Genomic DNA, 23,197 nt, shown 5'->3' on the forward strand with positions numbered 1-23,197 from the left:
ATTTTTCTTTTCCCCTACTTTTGGATACTTTGGCAACAGTGTGACAAATTTGCCTCTGGTTCTCAGTTATAAGCATTTTCAAGCAGACATAGCATTTTTTCCCCTATCAGTTGCGTTGAAGTTTCAAAAGTAAAATACGACACTTCTTAGTCCAAAGGGGCGTTCTCCCAGAAGGGCTATTAGTCTCGAAACGACATTTTGCGTCGTATCACTAAAAGCATGGAATCACTTTTGAAATTGTTGCCACCAAATATTATTGATTTGTATTATATTTCAAGAAATTAAATGTGAAAGAATCTACATGAATGTGCATGTTATTTTTCTCGCATTGTGAAAAAACAGCGGTACCTAGACCTAGAGCCATCAAATTTTAAATAATGTAGTCCCCCATCCGAATACGGGCACCTGGAAGCCCGAATTCGGAATTTGGAATTTACGACTTGTTTTATTATCTATTTCATATTTTGTAAAAGGTTAAAGATTTTTTTTATTAAAATATTTAACGATTTCAAAGCGAGCAGTGGCAACACCGTATGGAATAAAAATTTTTTATCTCCAGCGCACGAGACTGTCTAAAGGAAATTCTAAAGATATGTTGTTTTTAAATATTTTTAGCCCAATAGCTCTTGAAACGTGTATGTGTGTGTAAATTTTAAAAAAAAAAAAAAAAAAGAGAGAGAGAGAGACAGACCCTTTGGACGTAATATAAAATCTGAAAGCTTTCAGATTTATTTATTTATTTATTTCCTTTTCTTCTGTACAGTGTAAGATCCCAAGCAAAAATGTCCGCATGTTTTGCTAGATTTAAATGAAAGATATTACTTTTGCTAAACGATGCTGACGGGATTGAAGACGACGACAACGATATTAATGGTAAAATGGAGGAGGATGGCATTTGTCCGGATTTACATCAAGCAACTCTTCGTATAATTTTTAAAAAATTCCACGTCGGACACTCACATTAAGAAATGTAATTAATGCATATTAGAAGTGAATAAAATTTTATGTTATTAATTATTATTATACATTAATTTTAAATTTATATTATTATGTATTAATTTTATATTTATATTACGCCCAAAGGGGCGTTTTTTTTAACGTTTTGTGCGTTACCATTATTTATTTAACATCATGTTCTTCGCACTTCAACCATAAAATTCAATTTGACAGCAATATCACAAAATAATTTAAAAAGAGCATATCTTTAGAATTCTCGATACACAGTCTCGCGCGCTGGAGATTTTTTTTTTTTTTTTAAAAAATTCGTTAAAGTTTTACCAAATATGAAATAAAGCAAATTCCAAATTAGGCTTTCCAAATGCCCATATCCAGGTGGAGGATTACGTTATTCAAAATTTGATGTCTCTAGGTACCGTTGTATTATCACAATGCGAGAAACATACATTTATTTATGCAGATTCTTCATCTTTAAATACGCTGCTCACCGTTGAAAATGCAACACCAAGAAAGAGTGGTCAGAAATTTATGCAAATTTTAGAGTAGACGCACGTCACTGAGTTATGCGAATCATGTGAAATGCGCAGCTCTCTGACGCAGGTGAAGTAAGATATAAGGGAAGGAACGTGCAGAATGGGCAATATTCGTGCTGTTATTTCTGCCAGACGAATTATCTGTGTAATAAAGTTGGTTTTTGTACCGGAGGATAAGTGTAATAGGAGAGAATGCCAGACCGCCGTCAACGAAGGCACTTCCAGCAGATAGACGATTTTACGAGGGGTGTGGTGATCGGACTGAGAAGGGCGGGTTGGTCCTTACGTCAAATCGCAGCGGATACCCACATGGATGAGAGCACGGTGCATCGGCTATGGCGAACGTGGTTGGAACAAGGAAATGTGGGAAGAAGGAGGGCTGCTGGTGCAGCCAGAGTGACGTCAGCACACGTGGATCGACGCATCTGCCGACAAGCTGTGGTGGTCCCGCAAGTCAGCAAGTCACTTGTACCGCGATTCTGCAGCATGTGCAAGATACCCTGGATGTTCCTGTGTTGACTAGAACCATTTCCCGTCGATTGGTTGAACGTGGCCTGCACTCACGACGTCCGTTAAGAAGACTGCCATTGACCCCACAGCATAGACGCCAACGTTTAGAATGGTGCTGGACTGAAGCGATGTGGCTGACAGAATGACGAAACGTCCTGTTCTCAGATGAGTCACGCTTCTGTTTATTCAGTCACAGTCGCCGCATACGTGTGTGGCGTCGACGTGGAGACAGGTCTAATCTGGCAGTAACAGTGGAACGCCCCACCGCGCGACGACGTGGCATAAAGGTTTGGGGCGCTACTGCCTACGATTTCAGGTCACCTCTAGTCCGTATTTAGGGCACTATGTCGGCCCAACGATACTTGAATAATGTACTGCGGCCGGTGGCAATTTCCTATCTTCAGGGGCTGCTTAATTCAACTTTTTCAGCAGGATAACGCCCGCCCACACAGTGCTCGCATCTGCCAACATGCTCTGCAAGGTATACAGATGCTTCCCTGGCCACCGTACTCTCCTGACCTGTCACCAATCGAACATGTGTGAGATGTGATTGGGCGCCGTTTTCAGACTCTACCCCTGTTTCGTTCAGAAGACGAACTGTGGCAAATGGTTGAAAGGGAATGGAGAGCCATCCCACGACACCATCCGCACTCTTATTGACTCTACGCCTAGACGTGTTTCTTCGTGCATCGCTGTCCACGGTGGTCCTACATCCTTGTGAGCCGACGCCATTCTCGCTCTATATTCAGACTAACATTCTGACTCTGTATTCAGACAATCCACATTATTTTGAAATAAAGATCACTTATTGCTGCTTGCTGTCTCTGTCTTTTTTCCAAATTTTATCACTTTCTGACCACTCCTTCTTGGTGTTGCATTTTCAATGTCGAGCAGTGTATAATGAAAAGCTCCAACATTTAGTAGAAATAATTTGCCGTTTATAGTGAATCGACGCAAAATTTCAAAACGAAATTAATAGCCCTTCTGGGCTAACGCCCTTTAAGCTAATAAAGTTTTTCAGTTATTTAACTTAAAATATCGTTTTTGTAACGAAATTATCGATAAATCATTTTGAGCTCTTATGTAAGCGGATCCTAAAGTATAGCACTAAAAAATTCGTTAAAACTTCTCGGTTTATGCATGTAAATATATCATAAATGTATTTTAACTTTAATAGACTCCATACATTGTTAAAAGCAAAATATAGTAAGCGCCGCTGAATGTGATCACATTTGTCCGGAAAATTTCTTTATACAATCCTCATAATATCTTTCATGCAAAATTTCATTTATGAACTTTTCATAACGTGTCAGAAAATCATTTAACCTATCAGGGCCTTATTATTAAGTACTCAGAGGATATCCCTTAAGTTGCCATTGTAAAGAAAAGTTGCCACTGTAAAATTTTAAATTAGGCAAAAAAGTCAACCTTAGTTGGGAGTAAACGTTCTGAGAGAATTTTGTTTTAAAGCGGAGAGAGAATACGGCAGAAAGTTTTTTGCTCATAACGAAGAGGGACCTGTGAATACGATCGCTTTCAAAATCGAAAATGTCATCGAAAATCTGTGTCAAGCTAACGTTGTTCCTTGCCTAGTTTTAAATGATTGAATAAAACTGAAACCAAACTGTTTGACAACTTAATCCCTTACTCGGCGTCATTTCTCTGTCACTTGATAATATTTATAGTCAATATGGCGACTTTATTTTAGTTTTAAAAATTCATTCTATAAAATTTTGATCATATTAACTGACTTGTTGATCACAATAAGCGATGCATTTCCCACGTTTTCATACACAGATGGGAGAGACTTCGATGTCAATTTCCGAATAATAACATTAACCGCAATCACATTAAACGGCGTCTATTGTAGCGATTTAAATTAATAAAAAGTATGTAGAATTATAAGGTTTTTTTGATGATGGATATGTGAAAAATGAGCCGTGCTCTCGCCTGGTCTCGAACCTTAGACGTCTCGAATACGCGTCGAGTATGCTTCCAATTACACCACGAAGGCATGCGGAAAATAGGAATAAAAATACCTTATAGGCGATTTTACTGTTTATAAATCATTCAGTTTGCAACGCAATTAAAATTTTAAAGATAAATATATTATATCACATGGAATGGCAACAGTCTGTAAACTGATTATTTGCAAGGTCCCTGCGAAGATCAGTTTAAAATCTTATGTTTCTTGAAACATAAACTGATCAATTACGGAATTAGGAACACTTGCCTAGTTCCATAATTGATAGCATAAATCAAGGTAACATAAAATAACTGTAATGTAACGTAAAACACAAAAACTAACGAAAATAAATGAAAAAACAAAAGTAAATGTAATGCTGAATTTATTTGTAAAAATCATGTTAAATTTCTAAGCGTTATCCCCAACTTGATCGAACCAAAAAAATCCCAACTTGATCGAATTTACTAAATGACTACTTAACCCGCATTGAAAAGTAATTTTTCTTAAATAAACATGAAGCAGAAACCAATCAAAATAGTTGTTAGAGGTCCTCCCATCAGTTGTTGAAGAAATAAACCATATCTTAAAAGCACATAGTTTAAATACGTTCAAAACTATCCATTTATGCCACCCTAAAACCAAAGTCTGAATGCCCATGTATTTCAAGTCCAGCTTCTTCCCCCAGATAACCTTGAAAATGCCCTTGAAATCAATCATTTTGTAGTGCAAATTCGAAAATTCAAACCGAAGAGTACAGCTGTACAGTGCTTTAAATGCCAAAATCTAGGCTATTTCTCTGATAACTGCAGACTTAAACCACGTTGCCAAACTGTTCTGAATTTCAACTATCAAGTGAATATGAAATTAAACGCGCTGAAAATCCATTCTACTATAATTGTAACGAGCTTTACGTATCTAGCTGTCGTGTTGCCCAGTGTTCAAAATAGTTAAGCACAAAAATTCCAAATGCGTCCGTTCTGGAGTTCGATATGCTAACGTGACTAAACCTGCTCATTCCGTCTCCATCCGACAATACTAAACTACTGAAATCAATGCTAGAACGCACGCTAACCCACTTTGGAACCTTTCAACTCTCTTCGAAAACCAAAACCTTTTAGGTCATGGACTTTTGTCAATGATAATTCAACTCATCTAAATTTTCAAGGTTTCTCCAATCTAGTCTGTGACACAAAAATTACTAAATTTATTCAACTATACAAGAGATATAAGACTACGATTTCCCAAGCAGATAGTAAGTTCGAAAGAATGCTGGCTCTTTTCACTATATTTGAAGAGGTTTTTAATAAGTCTAAATAATTTAACTTGTTATAGCCTATTGTAACTCCTCCTACCCCCTTCACTCAAGTTTATGGGCCATTCCCTTCTAAGATTCTGACTCTGAATATTGTGTATTCGTTGCTTCTCTGCAACATCTCCATATTGACATACGCCAAATCTCTTAAGAAACGCTAACGAATTCTATGGCTCAATATTTAAGCAATGAAATATGTCATGCAGTTTGTTATTCAGAGATAGGGCTTCGGCCCAGAAATTCTTTTTCCAAGGCTTGAGTCCACCTAAGTATTTAAAACATAAATACCTTACCTTTGCCGTTCCTCTCCCCCCCCCGGAGGGTCGACGTAGAGAATTCTGCGAAGCTACTGGCTAGGATCTGTACCTAGACAGTCTCGGCCACGGGGGTATAAAATTTATAAACTTGGTGGTTCTGAAGGTTCCGGGAAAGGTCACTTATTGCCCGACCTCGGAGTCTGGCATGTTCTGAGCCGTTGGATCCGTAACCGGGGGGTTATCCCTCCCGGTTTGCTGGGTAACGGCCTTCTGCGACGGGCTCGCCCATGCGTTGGCAGGTAGCAATTGACGACCAGTGCTGCCTGGTGTCATATCCCCTGGAGGTAGGAAGTAAGATGGAGTCGCCCTAAACAAGTTTCTTCCGTATCCTGCTCTGAAGCACCGGCGATCCCTACGTGGTGACCAAAACATTGGATCATTTACCATTCAGTTCAATGGGATTTGACGCGTTCGGATGTAAATATTTTGTAATTACGTCGTAAATATACATATAAATGTATATATTTTCTTTTTCTACAACACTTCAAAATCCTAAGTATGTGAAAACAACATATTTTTAAACAACATTTCATTCTGAACGGAATTAAATGCTATACTTTTCACAGGACAGTTTTCTCAGAATGGTTTAATTTGAATGAAATATCACAAATATTCACAAGTTTTCGTTAATTACATTAGAAAAAAAATTAAGGTAATTCGATTTTATTCGGTTAAGGTACAAAAATTAAGATCAAAGTTTATTGTATTATTAATATTAAAATTATATATTATTTCTTTTCTATTTATAGAGTTTCTTCCTAAAATACTTTCTTAAATATGACATGATTTTTTGGCTTCTGAGACATCTTTTAAATCGAAAAATGTAAGTCAATTTATAATTAATGCTCTATTCGGTTCATTTTAAATTAGAGAATTATTAGGAATTAGCGAAATAATTTAAATATTACTTGACTTTCTCTGAACACTTCTGAAAGGAAATAAAATAAGTTTTTTTTTTTTTTAGTATTATTTAAAACTTGTAACTGAGTTATTATAAAATGTAAGGCGAATAATTCTTTTAATTATACTTATCAGATTTTTTTTTACCCTTCATTTCAACAATACATAATCCAAAACTCTTTATTACGTTCTTAAGTGCGCATCTCATAGCATTTGCTTTACAATACCTTTTAACAGATTGCTTTCCAATACGAACAATTCTTGCTTAAATAGTTTTATAACGTATTTGTCAACAGGATTTCAATTTATGTTTACAATTCAATATTAAGGTTATTATATATTTAGATAAAAATTTATAATCATTATAAATTAGATATATTTAATAATTAGATTTCTTCCCAGTACTTTCACAGTTGTTTATAAGTGAATAAATTCTTCATTTCAAATACATTTATAAATAATTTAATGAATATTTATGTATTTTGTCAAAGGCAGATACATGCTTTTTGCAATAATATGCAACAATAATACATGGATGTGAAAAAAAAATTTCTCTTATTTAAAACATTTTGGAGTTTGGAAAATAAAATAAAAGTAGCGAATACTCTATGAAGGGTATCGAAAGACGTATACAATTTTAAATGTACCGTAAGGTATTTTTCATTCTTTAAGCGTAACATTTTTCTTAAAATCTATAGATTTTAAGAAAAATGTTATGTTATGTTTTTGTAGTTTCAACAGCTTAGAATTTTATAAAACAAATTCATAATCAAAATCGCGCTGTTGTTAGTTATCGAAAAATAACCAAGATGTGATTTTTGCGTAAATGTCACTAAACTATACAAATTCCTATTATCCATCACACTATGAATGTTTCTTTCATGCGAAAGTGTCTCTTTTTCGATTTGTATAAAACTGTCGTGTGTCGAAATACTATCAGAACCATGTCAAGCGAGCTTCTGAATGTAAACAAAGAACACCCCATCTGGTGACCCAAGCTTCAAAGTAGTGCTTCACTTCTAGTGCCGACTGGCCCCTCCTTCCTTTCCTACCTCCATGTCATATCCATGTGGTGCGTTGCTTCCCTGGAAGAATAATAGTGGAGGTTGAACCTCCAGGAAGTGCCCAAAGGGGGAGTGGACCTGTAATGTGCTTAATTGTTCTCGAGGCAGGGCAGTCAAGATTTATCTTACCGTCGCCGAGTGAAAACGGATTGCTCTAAATCGTTAAGTTTATAATTAACATTTCATTAAATTCGCCCAAAATAGGAATTAAATTAAACAAAAATAACACACTATTAAAAAAATCTGAAAGGATTCAAATTTTAACGATCGCGCAAAAGGATTTGTTAAGGTTTTATACGCTTTTGGCTGAGCTCGCAGTCTACTAGTCTGCTGTTGCACTCACTCCTGCTAATCCATTTCTTTTTCTTTTTTGTAGCTTTATTTTAAGCATGATTTCCTTCACATTTACACCATATACAATTCAACAGCAAAATTACAAAAATTTTGACTCCAACATAGCAGCATATACGATATTATAATATTATATTCCATATTTGTAATTCTTGATGCAGTGTTAAGTGGTGATACATATCTTTTTCGATCTTGTCTCCGTTCATCATATTAATGTTCGGTTTTCTTATAAAGATGTCTGCAGAACTTTTTTTGTCTTTTTATTATCAACGTGCTGTGTGTTAACTTTGTTTATTAAATATCACGCTCTTCGCAATTTTATTACTCAACACGATTTTAAATACCATGTTCTCGCACCATATAAAATTCCGTTCAACAGCAAAATCACAAAATATTTAAAAACAGTACATCTTTAGAATTTCCGATAGACAGTTTCGTGCGCTGGAGATCAGTGCAGTATTGCCACTGCTCGCTTTCAAATCATTGAGTTTCTTAAGTAAAAATTCATTAACGTTTTACAAAATATTAAACATAAAATTCGAAATTCAAAATTCGAGCTTCCAGGTGTACAGGCTCGGGTGGAGGACTATATTATTCAGAATTTGATAACTTCTGATATCGTCATTTTTTGGCAACGCTAGGAACATACATATATACATGCAGATTCTTCATTATTTTTTCCTTTAAAAATAATACAGGGCGATAATATTTGGGAGCAAATTGAAAAGTGATGCAGCCGTTTAATCCCTTGTTGAAACTAATAGCTCAATCGGGCTTTTGGGTTAAAAAGGAATTCGAAATTTAGAATCCGGGCTTCGAGGTGCACATGTTCGGGTGGATGTCTATATATGTTCAAAATGTCTCTGTAGGTGCTCCGTTTTTCCATAATGCGAGGAATATGCATTACATACATACTTATTAAATATGCATACATATTTACAGATTTTTCATTACTTAATAAACATTTAGGAGAAACATTATAAAAACAATAGCTATTATGGAAATTTTAATACATTATTTCCTGTATTTACAAAAGGAAGATATTTGACCCCATTGCATGTTATGTTAGTTAAAACGTGTTATGTTAGGAAGGGAAAGGAAAGCAAATATGTTTCATACAATTAAACTAACTTTAAAGATATTATTTAACAATAAGATGCACTTAAAAGAATGAGACCGAAAAGGAAATGTGTTTCATACAATTAAACTATAAAGACATTATCAAACTATAAGATATATATAAGAGAAGAATAATTCATATAAAAATATTTATTAACGTTTTATCATTTAAAGATAAAATTATTTTCATTAAAAATCATTTAAAATCATTTAAAAATTAAAAAAATCCGTATGATTGATTAATTGGGGTTTGATAACTGTGTTTGATGATTTTTATTCTCACTGTGATGAATTCACGTTATTTTTATATTAGCAAATTTCGCTGAAGCTCCTTCGTACCTGCAATTATAGCTAAAACTTTAACACATCTTCAAAATTTAGATGAGACTGAATTAAATAATACATTAAAATAAAATATTTTTTAATGCTTCAGATTTGCAGCTGCTGTTCATTCTGGAATTACTGAAATTTGATACATTTACTTCTGCAGAAAATTACACATAAATTTTAATCAATATTTATATTTTACGGAATCCTGATAAATAAAAATTTTAGCTAGGCTATAGCTCCTAAACTATTATTTTTGAATTTTTTTTTTAAGTTTTATATCGTAAAATTTATCCAAGTTCTTCGAGAAGAACGAGTTGAAAAATTTTGTATGGATTCGGAGTAGTTTTACATATATGTAGACGGAAAGACTAAATTCCACTCACATCAATTATGGTAATAATAAAACAAAGCTATTCAAAAATGATAAGACGTAGGCGGAATACCAAATAAATCCATAAAACAAAATTTTTCTCCGACCTCTGAGGAGTTCCCATCCTTTCACCAAGCAGTAAGATCATGCTCAACCTGCCTTATGTGACTTATTGCAATAACTAATATTCCTTTCAGATAGCACACAGAATCTGATCTAGGGAATCGCTTATAAAGGGAAATTACAGACCGCATCCGCCCATTTACGGAGAAAGACTAATCGATGCGGTTGTCAGATTAAGGACACTTTCTGTTTAATTGAGCAATCTATCAGGACAGGGGAATCAACGGTGTCTTCTTTCGGACTCGCTGATTAAATCAGCCAGTTGCGGATACATTATCATGTAACACAAAAACATTGGTTAGTTTGGTATTTCAGGTTACTTGACAAACACTCGGATTTGCACGAATTTTAAAAAATTTGGCTTTAAGCTGCCGGTTTTCTGTTCTTTATTCTTTCAAAAATGGTACTCAGTCCTCAGTTAAAAAACGCAGCACTGAGCGAAACTAGTATGATTTTTATTACAAAAATTTATTTTAAATGCATACAGAGTTTCTAAATGATAATTTCGATTTTATTATTAATGGACTCAAATTAAATAAACGTATTAATTTTTGAAAAAAATAAATAAAAATTTAGGGAATAATTACGAAATATATAAATACAAAGTGAGAGAATAGATACTAAAAAATTTGCAGAGTAATAATATAATAATCTGGAAATAGCAGTGCAGCAGTTCCAAAAAATAAATAAACAACGCAGAAGATCAGTAGTGCAACAGCTTGAAATGAAAACAAAATGCAGTAAAGTTCTATACTGAAGAAGCAAAAACGTTAATAACTTATAATAAATTTTTTGGGTTGCTAAGATCAAATCAGAAATAAAAATTTCAGCCTTTTGAAGATACTTCGATCTTAAAATATTTTATATTATCTTAAACTGTAAATGGCACTTGCATTCCCAACTATGTAAAGTATTACGATAAATAACGCTATGGAGAATTCTAACTGAACATCAAAGAATGCTTTGGTGACGGCACCCACCAGCGGTCGAACGGTGAAGTCGCTGAATACTGGTAGTTCGGGCCGATGTTTGATTTCCGCGAACGGGCTTCGCTGCATGACCGTTTTCGTGGTTTTCCCCATGTGTAACATGTATATGAGTCAGTTTTGCTCAGAAAGTCCTCCGCGAAGGCATCCCTCCTATTAGGCAGATAGCCCTTGAGGCTTTGTCATAATCACATAAAACGAAACTAAAACCAAGGCCATTAAACAACGATGATATAAAGGACCAATTTTAATTTCGGGTTTACTAAAAATAAAAGGACTGCTATTATGCGATCATTTAAAATTAAATCTCTTTCATTTAATCAAATATAAAATTCAAAATTATGCTTAAAATTTAAGGTAATAATGAATCAACTGTTTAGTGAAAATATAGTTCAATGACTTCATTTAAATTTAATGCATCTGACGGAGTCGTTTTTTCTCTTGATAATCAAATTTTTTGCACATCTTGTTTCTAATTCCACATGTCTAGACTATTGAGCAAAACTGACTCATATACATGTTACACATGGGGAAAACCACGAAAACGGTCATGCAGCCAAGCCCGTTCGCGGAAATCAAACATCGGCCCGAACTACCAGTATTCAGCGACTTCACCGTTCAGCCGCTGGTGGGTGCCGTCACCAAAGCATTCTTTTTGATGTTCAGTTAGAATTCTCCATAGCGTTATTTATCGTAATACTTTACATAGTTGGGAATGCAAGTGCCATTTGCAGTTTAAGATAATATAAAACATTTTAAGATCGTACGAAGTATCTTCAAAAGGCTGAAATTTTTATTTCTGATTTGATCTTAGCAACCCAAAAAATTTATTATAAGTTATACCCAAAACGGCTTTCAGTCCCGTATGTTTGTTCATATTGTTACCACCAAATATTGTCACCATGTATTATATTTAAAGAAATTAAATCATGAAGAATCTGCATGAATGTATACATGTTTCTCGTATTGTAAAAAAAGAACGGTACCTAGAGCCATCAAATTTTGAATAACTTAGTCCTCCACCCAAACAGGAGCACCTGGAAGCCCAAATATTGAATTTTTAATTTGTTTTAATTACTTATTTCATATTTTGTAAAACTTTAACGAATTTGTCATTAGCAAACTCAACGATTTCAAAGCGATTAGTGGCAACACTGCACGGAAAAAAACATTTTAAACTCTAGCGCGCAAACTGTCTATTGGAAATTCTAAAAATATGTTGTTTTTAAATACCTAGTGATTTTGCTGCTGAATCAAATTTTATGTTGACTGTTCGAGAATATTTGCATTTTGATGCTGTTGGAGGAAGAGATTGCAGAGGCAGAAGCTGAAGTGCACAGTTATCCAAGATGGAAGCTCACCAGAATGGGTTAGGTTGCTTATTAAGAGAAAAATTTCAGCTGCAGAAATTATTAGTTTCCGAATTAGCTAAGTCATCAGCCTTATGCAAGCCATGTGACATAGACTGATCTACAAATGATGCAGTCTAGAAAAGTTATTACTACTTTTAGAATAGAGAGGAGGAATTAAGGGCTATTGCTATTTTAAATTATAATTTTGTGATTTACATATTTTTTATTTTATATAAATTTTAAGTTTTAATGAAAATTATCTGCATTTATTAATCAACATTAAAATACAGAAGAAAAGACAGTGGCCAATTGCTAAGGATAGATCACAAACGGCTATATAGAGCTTTAAAAAGTAAGTGTGTTTGAATGCCACAGAATACCAGAACATGACAATTAAGATAATCTTTTGTGCTCGGAAATCTGGTATGCTTTGAAAAGGGACAAAATGGCCATATTGTGCTGAATACGTAAAAGTGAAAAAATGCAATTACCGTTCACAGGCATTTGGTATAAGATGCCACTTCGGGATACGGTCACCATGGAGGGCGATGTAAGATTCCACGCGTCCTGTCCATGGAGGTAAGAAAGGAAGGAGTGGCTAAACCGGTATTAGAAGTGAAGCACTGCTTGGAAGCTACGGTCACCAGATGGGGTGTTTTTGTTTACATTCAGAAGCTCGCTTGACAGCGCTCTGATAGTATTTCGACACACGATAGTTCTATACAAATCGAAAAACGGGACACTCCCGCATAAAAGAAACATTCCTAGTATAATGGATAATAGCAATTTGTATAGTTTAGCGACATTTACGCAATCACATCTTGGTTATTTTTCTATAACTAACAACAGCGATTTTGATTATGAATTTATTTTATAAAATTCTAAGCTGTTGAACTACGAAAATATAGATTTTAACAAAAACGTTATGCTTAAAGAATGAAAAATACCTCACCGTACCTTTAAAATTGTATATATTTTTCGATAACCTTAATACAGTATTCGATGCGTTTATTTTATGTTCCAAACGCCAAAATGTTTTAAATAAATAAAAAAAAAATTTTCACATCCACATATTATTGTAACATGTACTTTTTTTAAATTCGTGTAAATTGCTTTACTCGAAAAATATAGTGAATGCACAGAAATTAAAGATTTCCACATGCACGAAATGAAAAATATGAAATATGTATGGGTATTTATGCATGTGCTTCCAAAAAGCATGTATCTGCCGTTAACAAAATACGTAAATATTTATTTAATTAATTATAAATGTATTTGAAATGAAGGATTTATTCATTCATAAGTAACTGTGAAGAAATCTAATTATTAAACGCATCTAAATTTATAATGATTATAAATGTTATCTAAATATATAATAACTTTAACATTAAATTGTAAGCATAAATTAACATCCATTTGACAAATACGTTGTAAAACTATTTAAGCAAGAATTGTTCGTACTGAAAAGCAATCTGTTAACAGGTATTGTAAAGTAATTTCTACGAGATGCGTTCTTAAGAAAGTAATCAAGAAGAGTTTTGGAATATGTATTGTTGAAATTAAGGGTAAAAAAAATCTAATAAGTATAATTAAACGAATTATTCCCCTTATCAATCATATATTCCCCTTATATAAGTCAGTTACAAGTTTTAAATAATATTTAAAAAATAATCCTTATTTTATTACCTTTCAGAAATATTCAGGGAAAGTTAAGTACTAGTTAAAGTATTTCGCTATTAAATTAAAAGGTGCTCTAATTTGAAATGGACTGAATAGAGCATTAATTATAAATTGACTTATAGTTTTCGATTTAAAAGATGCCTCAGCAGCTGAAAAATCATGTCATATTTGAGAAAGTATTTTAGGAAGAAGCTCTATAAATAGATGAGAAATAATGCATAATTTTAAAAATACTGTTGCGCTTTTCTTTCTTCTGACACTAGTTGTTACGTTATTTTCTTTCTTCACGTTCGTACGGTGTTCGTGTGGATTTGGAATGAATAACGACGACACTTGATGAAGTATTGAAACACACTTTATTTACCAGTATTGTCAAGACCTCCAATAACATTTTTACAGTCGTCGAAGATCTACTATAAACATGCTGGAACAATCAGCGACACAGCCTTCAGGTTATCAGGCTATCACGGTGGAGACAGCTTCCTGCAAAGCACTCGACTCTGCTTTCCGGAGTACAGCTCCCGACTCTGCTTAGTCGTTCTCGGAACTCCACGTACTCTCGAGAATCTCCACATCACAACTCGCGATGTACCCTACGACACACGAGCACAGCTCCCGACTCTTCGCTTCAGTCGTTCCCGGAGCTCAACACGCTCTCTTGACGATGCACTAACCGCGATACACTAAGAGACTCCTTCGGTGCACTCGACGACTCACTCGGCACTCGCTGCCCGGCTGTCAACTCGATCGACTCCGCAGGGATTGACTCGCTAGACGAGACACCAACTCGATACTAACTAACTCGCACTCTATGCGAGGCGTTCTTACTCGCCCTCTCGACGAGGCACACACACTCGATACTGACTGCGGACCAGCAGGGTTTATATAGCCTTCGGCTTGTGTTCGAGAACATTCTGGGCTAAAACGGTAAGAATTCGTTCCAGAAGGTTCTCCATCCGTCCATGTTATATCGGCAATTTTGTCGCCAAATGGCCGATTTCTCGCCAAATGTGTCAACACTGCCTTCCCTTGTCATTTAATGGCAACCCTAAAACTGCTTTGCGGGGAAGCCATCTTACCGCGCCTGTGCATTTCGTAACAATACAATAAACTTTAATCTTAACTTTTGTAATACTTAACCGAATCAAATCGAATAACCTTAATTTTTTTTTTCTAATGTAATTAACGAAAACTTGTAAAAATATTTCAAATTAAACCATTCTGAGCAAACTGTACTGTGAAAAGTATAGCATTTAATTCCGTTCAGAATGAAATTTTGTTTAAAAATGTATTCTTTTCATATACTTTGGACTCTGAAGTATTGTAGAAAAAGAAAATATATACATTTATATGCATATTTACGACGTAATTACAAAATATTTACATCCGATCGTGTCAAAATCCATTGAACTCAATGGTAAATTACCAAATGTTTTGGTCACCAAAGAAGGGATCGCCAGTGCTTCAAAGCAGGGTATGGAAGAACAGGTTTAGGGCCACTACATCTAACTTTCTACCTCCATGGTCGTATCATACTTTGCACAAACTTATCCAACAATTGTTGGGGTAATTTACGCCCGTTCCTCTATCAGTGCACGGATGAGGGTATCCTTGTTTATTCGAGGATATTGTCGATCAGCAAGACTGCTTCACAAAGCAACCCAAACATTTTCAGTGGGATTCAGAACACGCTGTCTGTACGAGGCATTGGATATTCTCGCATTCTAGACACTTCTGGACAGCGACTGTTCGCTGAAATGTTGCGTCGCTGTAGATGAAAACAAATTTATCACCGACAGCACCACTGGACGTGCGAACATGAGGCAACAGAACATCATTAATGCATTGCTGCCCAGTCATAATCCTAGTTGCAACCATATCGAGGGGGGTGCGCCGATTAATCATAGTGCCGGCCATACTTTGATACTGCATCTGGGATATCGGTTCTTTCCTGGATATTTTCTGGATGATAAACAGAACCACTCTCACACCATATCAGTGTGAGTCTGTAATCCGGAAACAGGCTGAACCTACTCTCATCTATGAATGGTAACTAGCACAATTCTTTTGAGTCCAATTCCGATGCTCGCGATATCATTGCAAACACACGATACGTTACTGTCTGGACAATGGAATGCACACAGTAGGACGACAGGCGGATAGTCCCTACCGCAAACACAAAGCTAGTTTTTCAAAAGATTCTCTTGCCAAATAGCAGCAGTAACTGATTTCCTATCTCAATAGCTGTGCTCCGCCAGTTCTTTTTGTCGACAGCACTGTGCTCCTATCCTCTGCAGGCGTCGAACTGCAAACACGATTTCGCCCATGACGTTTACTACACATTCCATTTGTCTGAAATGATTTCCAAAGTCTTGAAACAACACTGTGACTCTCTAGAACATCTGTTATTTTTCGTTCATCTTCAATCTTGCAATAATGTGGCCACGCTGAAGATCATCTAGCTGATGCGGGAAGTGCTCAAAATTGCAAGGTCGTCAACTAATTCTTTCCCGCTAAATTTTGCTTTTTAACAGCAATGCTCATATGCTTTATGCTCAACGATTTTGCTGTCTTTAACAATCTCATATTAAGATACAATAAGACACCGAACAAATATTATCTTTAGAAGTCAAACAACAAAAATCAGCGTTATATTTTCAAATTTTCCCAGGACTAGTTTCGATGGTAAAACCGAACCATCATCCTCAGCTGCAAAAACGCAAATGCAAAAGCGCAATCTCATATACTTTTTACCAAAGATCAATACGCGTCAAATCCTTCATCTCTTTTATCAGCGCATCACGTGATGAATAACTTCGGCAATCCGAAATTTGCATATGCACAGCACGTCTTACTGTGTCCCTCACTTATGCTAATTTCCAGGTTTTTCCTGTCTTCTATTTTGTGGTTGCTATTGCTGCTATTGTCATCCGTCCTTAGCAAATGTCCACCAGTGTATTAAGAGCATTATAATTTAAAGTTAAACAGGTTGCTGACTACATTTTTAAATACTTTTAATTTCAAACAATTTTAAGCCATTTTTGCATATCAAATTTTGTAAAACAAATAAAAATTATTTGAAGCAGATTTTAACCACTAGAGATATAAAAAAACATAAATTTATAATTTTTTCATGGAACATACGGATATTAGCGAAAATGCTGTTCCACCCCTAATGCCAAAAAAAATTACCATTGATGTTTCTCCCTTTCGTGCAATAAGCAAAACAAAGGTGTTTGATTGAATTTGAAGCACACCTTTTTTAAAACATTTAAACCATACCTTCGTATAAATTGTTTTCAAACTGCAGTTGAAAGATACGTAATTTGAATGACTTACTGCACTGTTGTGCAAAGCACTGGGCACCCAATGGAATGATGTGTTATCGTAAATCGAAATATATAATATACGTACAATGCACGAATGTAGTGTATGCAACGAAATATGTAAATCATGCAACAGAAGCCCCTAATGAAAGTATGTACATTATGTATTATGGGTACTGAGCATATTTCCGCACAGCGCTTCTGCTTTACGCACACCTCACTATGTCTCATATGTTTCTTCTGTGTGCAATATTTGCATTTATGTGCTCTACGTGTTTCCATATGTATTCTATGTGTCATGATATGTATTTTCGTGTGTGTTTTTATGTCTTTATGTTACGTAATTACGAGTGTGTTTTTATGCTTGTATATCTATGTGTTTCAGCTTATATGTGTGTTTTAGTGTTTTAATGCTATCCTTTATATTCTTTTTAAATTACTTTGTGTTATTAACAACGTCCTATGTAAAATCTACTTGACATCAACTCCTGTATGGCCATGTAAACTCCCGGTGCAGCCTTGCGGGGCTCCAGCGAGTTGCTTCTTCGAGATAGTGGAGGACGTGGGAATATGCCTGTTTACCTATGTTATACGCAGGTGTCCCCGTCACCTGTCACCTGCCACTTGCACCGTTGTGCTAGGAATTAATACTTAATTAACTAAAAGATTTGCTTCTAAGCATTGAATAGAAATTTATCTATAAGAAAAATTAAACTGTTTCTTATAGGTAAATGACTTCAAATTTTTAAAAAGTGCATAAAAATGCAAAAGGGGACACTTAGTTAAACAAAATGCATTCACATTATTTCTTTTCAGAAATTTATAAAAGAAGTAAACTTGTGTTTTCAATGCTATTAATATTTTAAATGAAACTCAGGATTTAAGTTCAGCCGTAACCTATCGGAATTTAAATTGGGAAAATCTGATGCTTTCTCATTTGATTGAATCACCGTGTTAAATTGAAATTCTGCTTGTTAGGTATCTTATGTTAATTAACTAGCTATGTTTTAAGTTTTCACTATTACTTCTTCTTTCCGTATTCATCACCAGTATGCAAATTAAGTTTTTGTGTGTATTTAAAATTAGGGTTTTGAATCTCTAGATTATGCAAGATTATTTATTGATGACTGCGCATAACTTCTTAGGAAGTGTACAAAATTCAGAACATCATCATATCACACAAATCGCAAACTGTGATCCAACAATTGTGCATCCATTCAAGCTCCTCGTACTATTCATCATAACCCTGCGTATTAAACTTCTCCAACGCAGGCCAAAAGTGCAACAATCTCATTTTTCTCTCTGCTCATAATGAGATACATTCCGGTGACGTCGGAGGTCACGTGATGTAAGGACTGCTAATGTAAACAAACAAGCTTGTGCTGTTGTAGCTGTGTTGAAAAATCGGAAACTTTGTTTATTTTTAATTAGTTATGAAATTTGCATTTCAGTTTTAAGTATTATTTCAAACGTTAATTAACTGTTCATTCATTTGGTTAGTATAATTTTTGCCACTCTTATATGTTATTGTTATCTTCATGATACTCTCTTGTTCGCTGCTTTACCATGTTCTGATTGTTAATATTTATTTATGAATTCTTTCCTTGATATGATAATTCATTTATCATTTTCCCATTATAGTTTTAATCTTTTGTTTGATTTCTAAATTCCTGTTTACATTTCCAGTTTTTGAGGGTTGACAATGCCTACTACATGTTGTGCATACGGTTGTTCAAATAACAATATGAAAGACAGATGTAAAGAAAATAAGATTTCCTTCCATCCTAAGGATGAAAATCTGCGTAAAGAGTGGATAGTAAGAATAAAAAGGGAAAACTTCAATCCAACCCCCCCTACCAGAATTTGCTCTGAACATTTTGAAGAAGAATGTTTCACATACCAGCCATTCACGAACAGGAGGTCATTAAAGGCAGATGCTATGCCAACGAAATTTATTTTTATTTCGACTGAAGGAACCACTCGTAAGCGAACTAGTTATGTATTTGGTGAACCATCACAGGAAAGTTCAAGAGAAAAGAGGTATTTATCTACTAGTTTTATCAGAAATACATAGAGCATTTGTATATGAAAACTAAAGATGTATTTTTTTTTTTTTTTTAATTTTCTACACTTTTGGTTTTAGAAAAAGATAAAATCATAATTGGTGTGCTATGAAATTTAATTACTTTCTTCCTGTTTCAATGTTTTTTGCAGCTGATAGTTTTCGAAATGAAAATTGCCTGGATCGCAACTTAATTGCTGTCTATGGCATGATACATATTATTTTGTATTCGACAGGTTTTTTATTGCTTATATGTTAAGGACTTGTTGTTTTATTCTTTTATCATGTTTCTTACTTCAATTCTTACAACTTTGGTAGACACTTCACTGATGAAGCAGTTAGCGAGGTTTCCACCTAATTTTAATACTTATTTCTATAATATGACACTTTCTATGCTTATTTCTTTGGTGTTTCTTACTTCATTTTTTACCACTGCTGATAATACTTAATAATAAATTCATTGAATTTGATTTCTGGGTTGTTATTATTTACTTCACCAGATTCTGATTACTAGCATCACATTGTAAGGTATTATATTAGACGCTAGCCTTAAGTTTATCCTTCCAAATAGCTTACTACATAGAAATTTTAAGCTTCTAAATGCTTCAGTATTGCTGATTAAAAAATAATTTTTATTGTTAGTTCGTCCTGTATTTTGTATGCCTTATGTTTATTTGCATGTAAAAGTTTCACAAAAAAATTGAAAATTTAGTAAAATGTCCCCCAAATTTAATTACTAATCAACCAAGATGTAACATGTAATGAGGTAGGAGAAATATGTGGAAAGATTTCAATGAGATGTTTCAGTTGATTAGTGATTCAGTCTTGGGAACCGCTTTAATAAAGAATTCTATATATTACAAAAGTATTTAAATAGTTCAACAAAAGAATGCCAAATAAATGAGAGAACTTTTCCTTTATATATCTGCCATGCAAATTTTGGTATGTGTGTGTGCGAAATGGTATATGTGTACACACATACCTCATTTTTCTGTTATTCACACATACACATCAAAATGCATGGCAAGTGCATAATGGAAAAGTACCTAAATCAGTTACATTGATACCTTTCTAGCTAAGAGAATGCATTTTTTTATTAAGTTGTTGTACTGTAATCAGAATAGATATTTTAGATACGTCTTTTCATAATAAAATGTTATTTATACTTGTAGTCAGATATTTTAAATTTATCAGTTATTTTGGTACTTTAGCTAGATGCAAGTGATAAATTAGATGTTTGCAACGTGTAGCATGGTGTAGTGTCACCAAAATGGGGATAGGGGATTGTTATTCATAACATATATACTTTATACCCAGTTGAGAGTACCTGTATTTTATACATATATTTATTCCCAAATTATTAAAAGCACTGTTTGCTTTTATTATTTCTTTTTTTCATTATTATCTTTATTTTTCAAATTATTAAAAGGACACTTATGCATTTATTTTGGTCTTGGAGCTTGTCGTCTACAATATATTTTTTTATAATATTGAATATAACCCATCCTTAGTTACATATATACCGTCTTGAAATTTTCATGTATAATATCTAGAAATTGTAAATATATTAAAAAAATAGCAATAATATGACTATGGATGTTGTTTGCCTGTCTATCACAACATTAAAAAAAGAAAATGAAAAAAAAAAAAAAAAAAAGCATATTGCTTGACTAATTGCTGATTAGGAAAATTCCTATTCACCAATTCCATAACCACAGAATAGTTATGGTGGAAATCAACCATAACTATTCTGTGGTGTAGGAGCTGCAATTCATGCTTTAAATTTTGGACATTACTATTGAAGAAAAATATTTATTTTAATATTAAAACTTTTGTTTTATTTATACTGTCAAACTATTTATTACAGTACATATTTTCTTTTCTTTTCAGAGCAAATATTCCTGTTTGCATAAGGAAGACAGTATCATCACAAACTGACGAGTCTTTTTTGTTAATTTTAAACGAATTTTGTCAAATGAGAGACCAATTGGATGCTGCACAAAATAATGTTTTATTGAATGTGTTTTCTTCAGCTAATGAGAGGATAAAAGTAAACATGAAATGCGTAACAGGTTTCTCTCATGAGACGTTTATGACAATATTCAACTTTTTTAATTTATCGGAAGATTTGTTAAAGAAAGACAGAATGCCACCTATTGATCAATTTTTCATGTTTCTAGTGAAAATTCGAACTGGAACCACAAATGAATTCCTAGGAATAATTTTTAAGATAGCTTCTTCTACAGTTTCAAAGATTTTCAATTGTGTAACGAGAATTGTTTCTACTAAGCTTAAATGTGTGAATATATACCAAAAAAGGCCCAAGTTAAAGAGTTCATGCCTCTGCAATTCTTACATCAATATCCAAATTGCCGAGTAATCATTGATTGCACAGAGCTCGAAATACAGAGGCCATGCAATCCTACAGAACAGCAACTAACTTTCAGCTACTACAAAAATGCCAATACGCTGAAAGCACTAGTTGGCATCTCTCCTTCTGGAGCACTCACCTTTATTTCAGATTTGTATTTGTGGTGTGGTGCAATATCAGATAAAGCTCTCTTTTTAAAAAGTCAGTTACTTGATTTGCTCGAGGAAGGAGATTTAGTATTAGCTGATAAAGGATTTACAATTAATTCAGAATTATCTAAGAAAGGGTGTCATTTAAAAATACCGCACTTTTTGAAAGGAAACATTCAGTTCACTCTTGAACAAAGAAGTGAAAATAAAGCTATTTCCAATAAAAGAGTGCATATTGAACGGGCAATAGGAAGAATAAAAATATTCCGCTATTTTGAGGGAGCTATTCCATATATTAGCCTACATAATTTAAATGAGGTGTTTTTTATTGTTGCATTTTTAACGAATTTTAATAAACCTCTGATAAATGTTTTACCATTAAATTCTGAAAAAAAAAATAGTTAGATGGTTAATGTATTCCCAAATATGTGTACATATATTTTACTTCATACCATTTGTTAATGGAAATTTTTTTTGTTTTATAAATCTGTGTACTTTTCAAAATCTTATATAAAATGATTAATTTTAAAAAGTAGTTTCATATTCTTTTGTTATACAGTCAAAAGTCGTTAATCCGGACTCGTCGGGACTTCGGCGATTCTTGATTATCGATTTTTCCGGATTATAGATCATCAGTTTAAATCTCGTTAGATGGCATGCAGAAATTCTAAAATTAAAAATATGAAACCGTAATTTATGAAATAAAGAACAATTATGATCTAAAGGGTATTAAAATTTGCAAAAAGAAAAAGCTTAATATTTATTTGTTTACTTTATTAAACATTTCTTTCAATGTAAGTTGTTTAAGTTTTGCTTCGTTTCATGTGATAATACTTTCTCTTTAATTCTATTAAACAGACATAATTTCTTGTTCAGTTACAAAGTTCCGCTGTTCAAGTCCTATAATTGCTGTGTCCAGAACACCGACTAATTTGTCAATCGAAATTTTTTCATTTTCTATAACCTCTGTCACTTTTCTTCGCTATCGGAAGCGAATTATAATGACGAGGAACTTGTTTTAAATCATATCAAAGACGGAGCATATCGAGATGAAATACTACATTTGGTAAGGAATTATAAGCCAAATAAAATAAAAACATCTGCGCTGAAGATAAGGATAGTGTTGACAGATCAACTTCCAATTCATTACGCGCTCGCCACGGTGTTCGCCCCGCCGAGCAGCGTGAAATTGATAAACAGATTTAGGATTTCGAAACATACTTTCGCTTTAGATCCTTTACATATTAACAAATATATATCGGAAATTCTATTTGATATAATCGAAAGTTTAAGCTTACTTTTATAAAATTGCTCTTACAGTCTGCAAAAAACAATAAGCCGGATCCAATTCGAAAATTAAGGAACATCGCAATCATTAACATTAACTGAAATAGATAATTAGATAATTTCAGCTTATAC

The 23,197-nt window shown here is 33.9% G+C and overlaps 1 protein-coding gene across 1 annotated transcript; it reads left to right on the top strand.

The window, feature by feature from the left end:
* Nucleotides 1-18,511: 18,511 nt before the first annotated feature.
* Nucleotides 18,512-21,779, top strand: LOC118183428 (uncharacterized). Its single transcript, XM_085824196.1, has 3 exons — nucleotides 18,512-18,691; nucleotides 18,883-19,236; nucleotides 21,149-21,779. The coding sequence occupies exons 2-3, from the start codon at nucleotides 18,899-18,901 to the stop codon at nucleotides 21,636-21,638; spliced, it is 828 nt and encodes a 275-aa protein (XP_085680322.1). The 5' UTR covers nucleotides 18,512-18,691; nucleotides 18,883-18,898; the 3' UTR covers nucleotides 21,639-21,779.
* Nucleotides 21,780-23,197: the final 1,418 nt, after the last annotated feature.

The sequence above is a fragment of the Stegodyphus dumicola genome, chromosome 9 (genome assembly GCF_044657685.1).
Source record: "Stegodyphus dumicola isolate Sdum_Otavi_A_Nest chromosome 9, ASM4465768v1".
NCBI lineage: Eukaryota > Metazoa > Arthropoda > Arachnida > Araneae > Eresidae > Stegodyphus > Stegodyphus dumicola.

Excerpts from the sequence above, each read along its gene's own strand:
- LOC118183428 (XM_085824196.1), top strand. The coding sequence starts at position 18,899 with ATGCCTACTACATGTTGTGCATACGGTTGTTCAAATAACAATATGAAA. Across the intron at positions 19,237-21,148 it reads GAAAGTTCAAGAGAAAAGAG|AGCAAATATTCCTGTTTGCA; the intron begins GTATTTATCTAC and ends TTTTCTTTTCAG.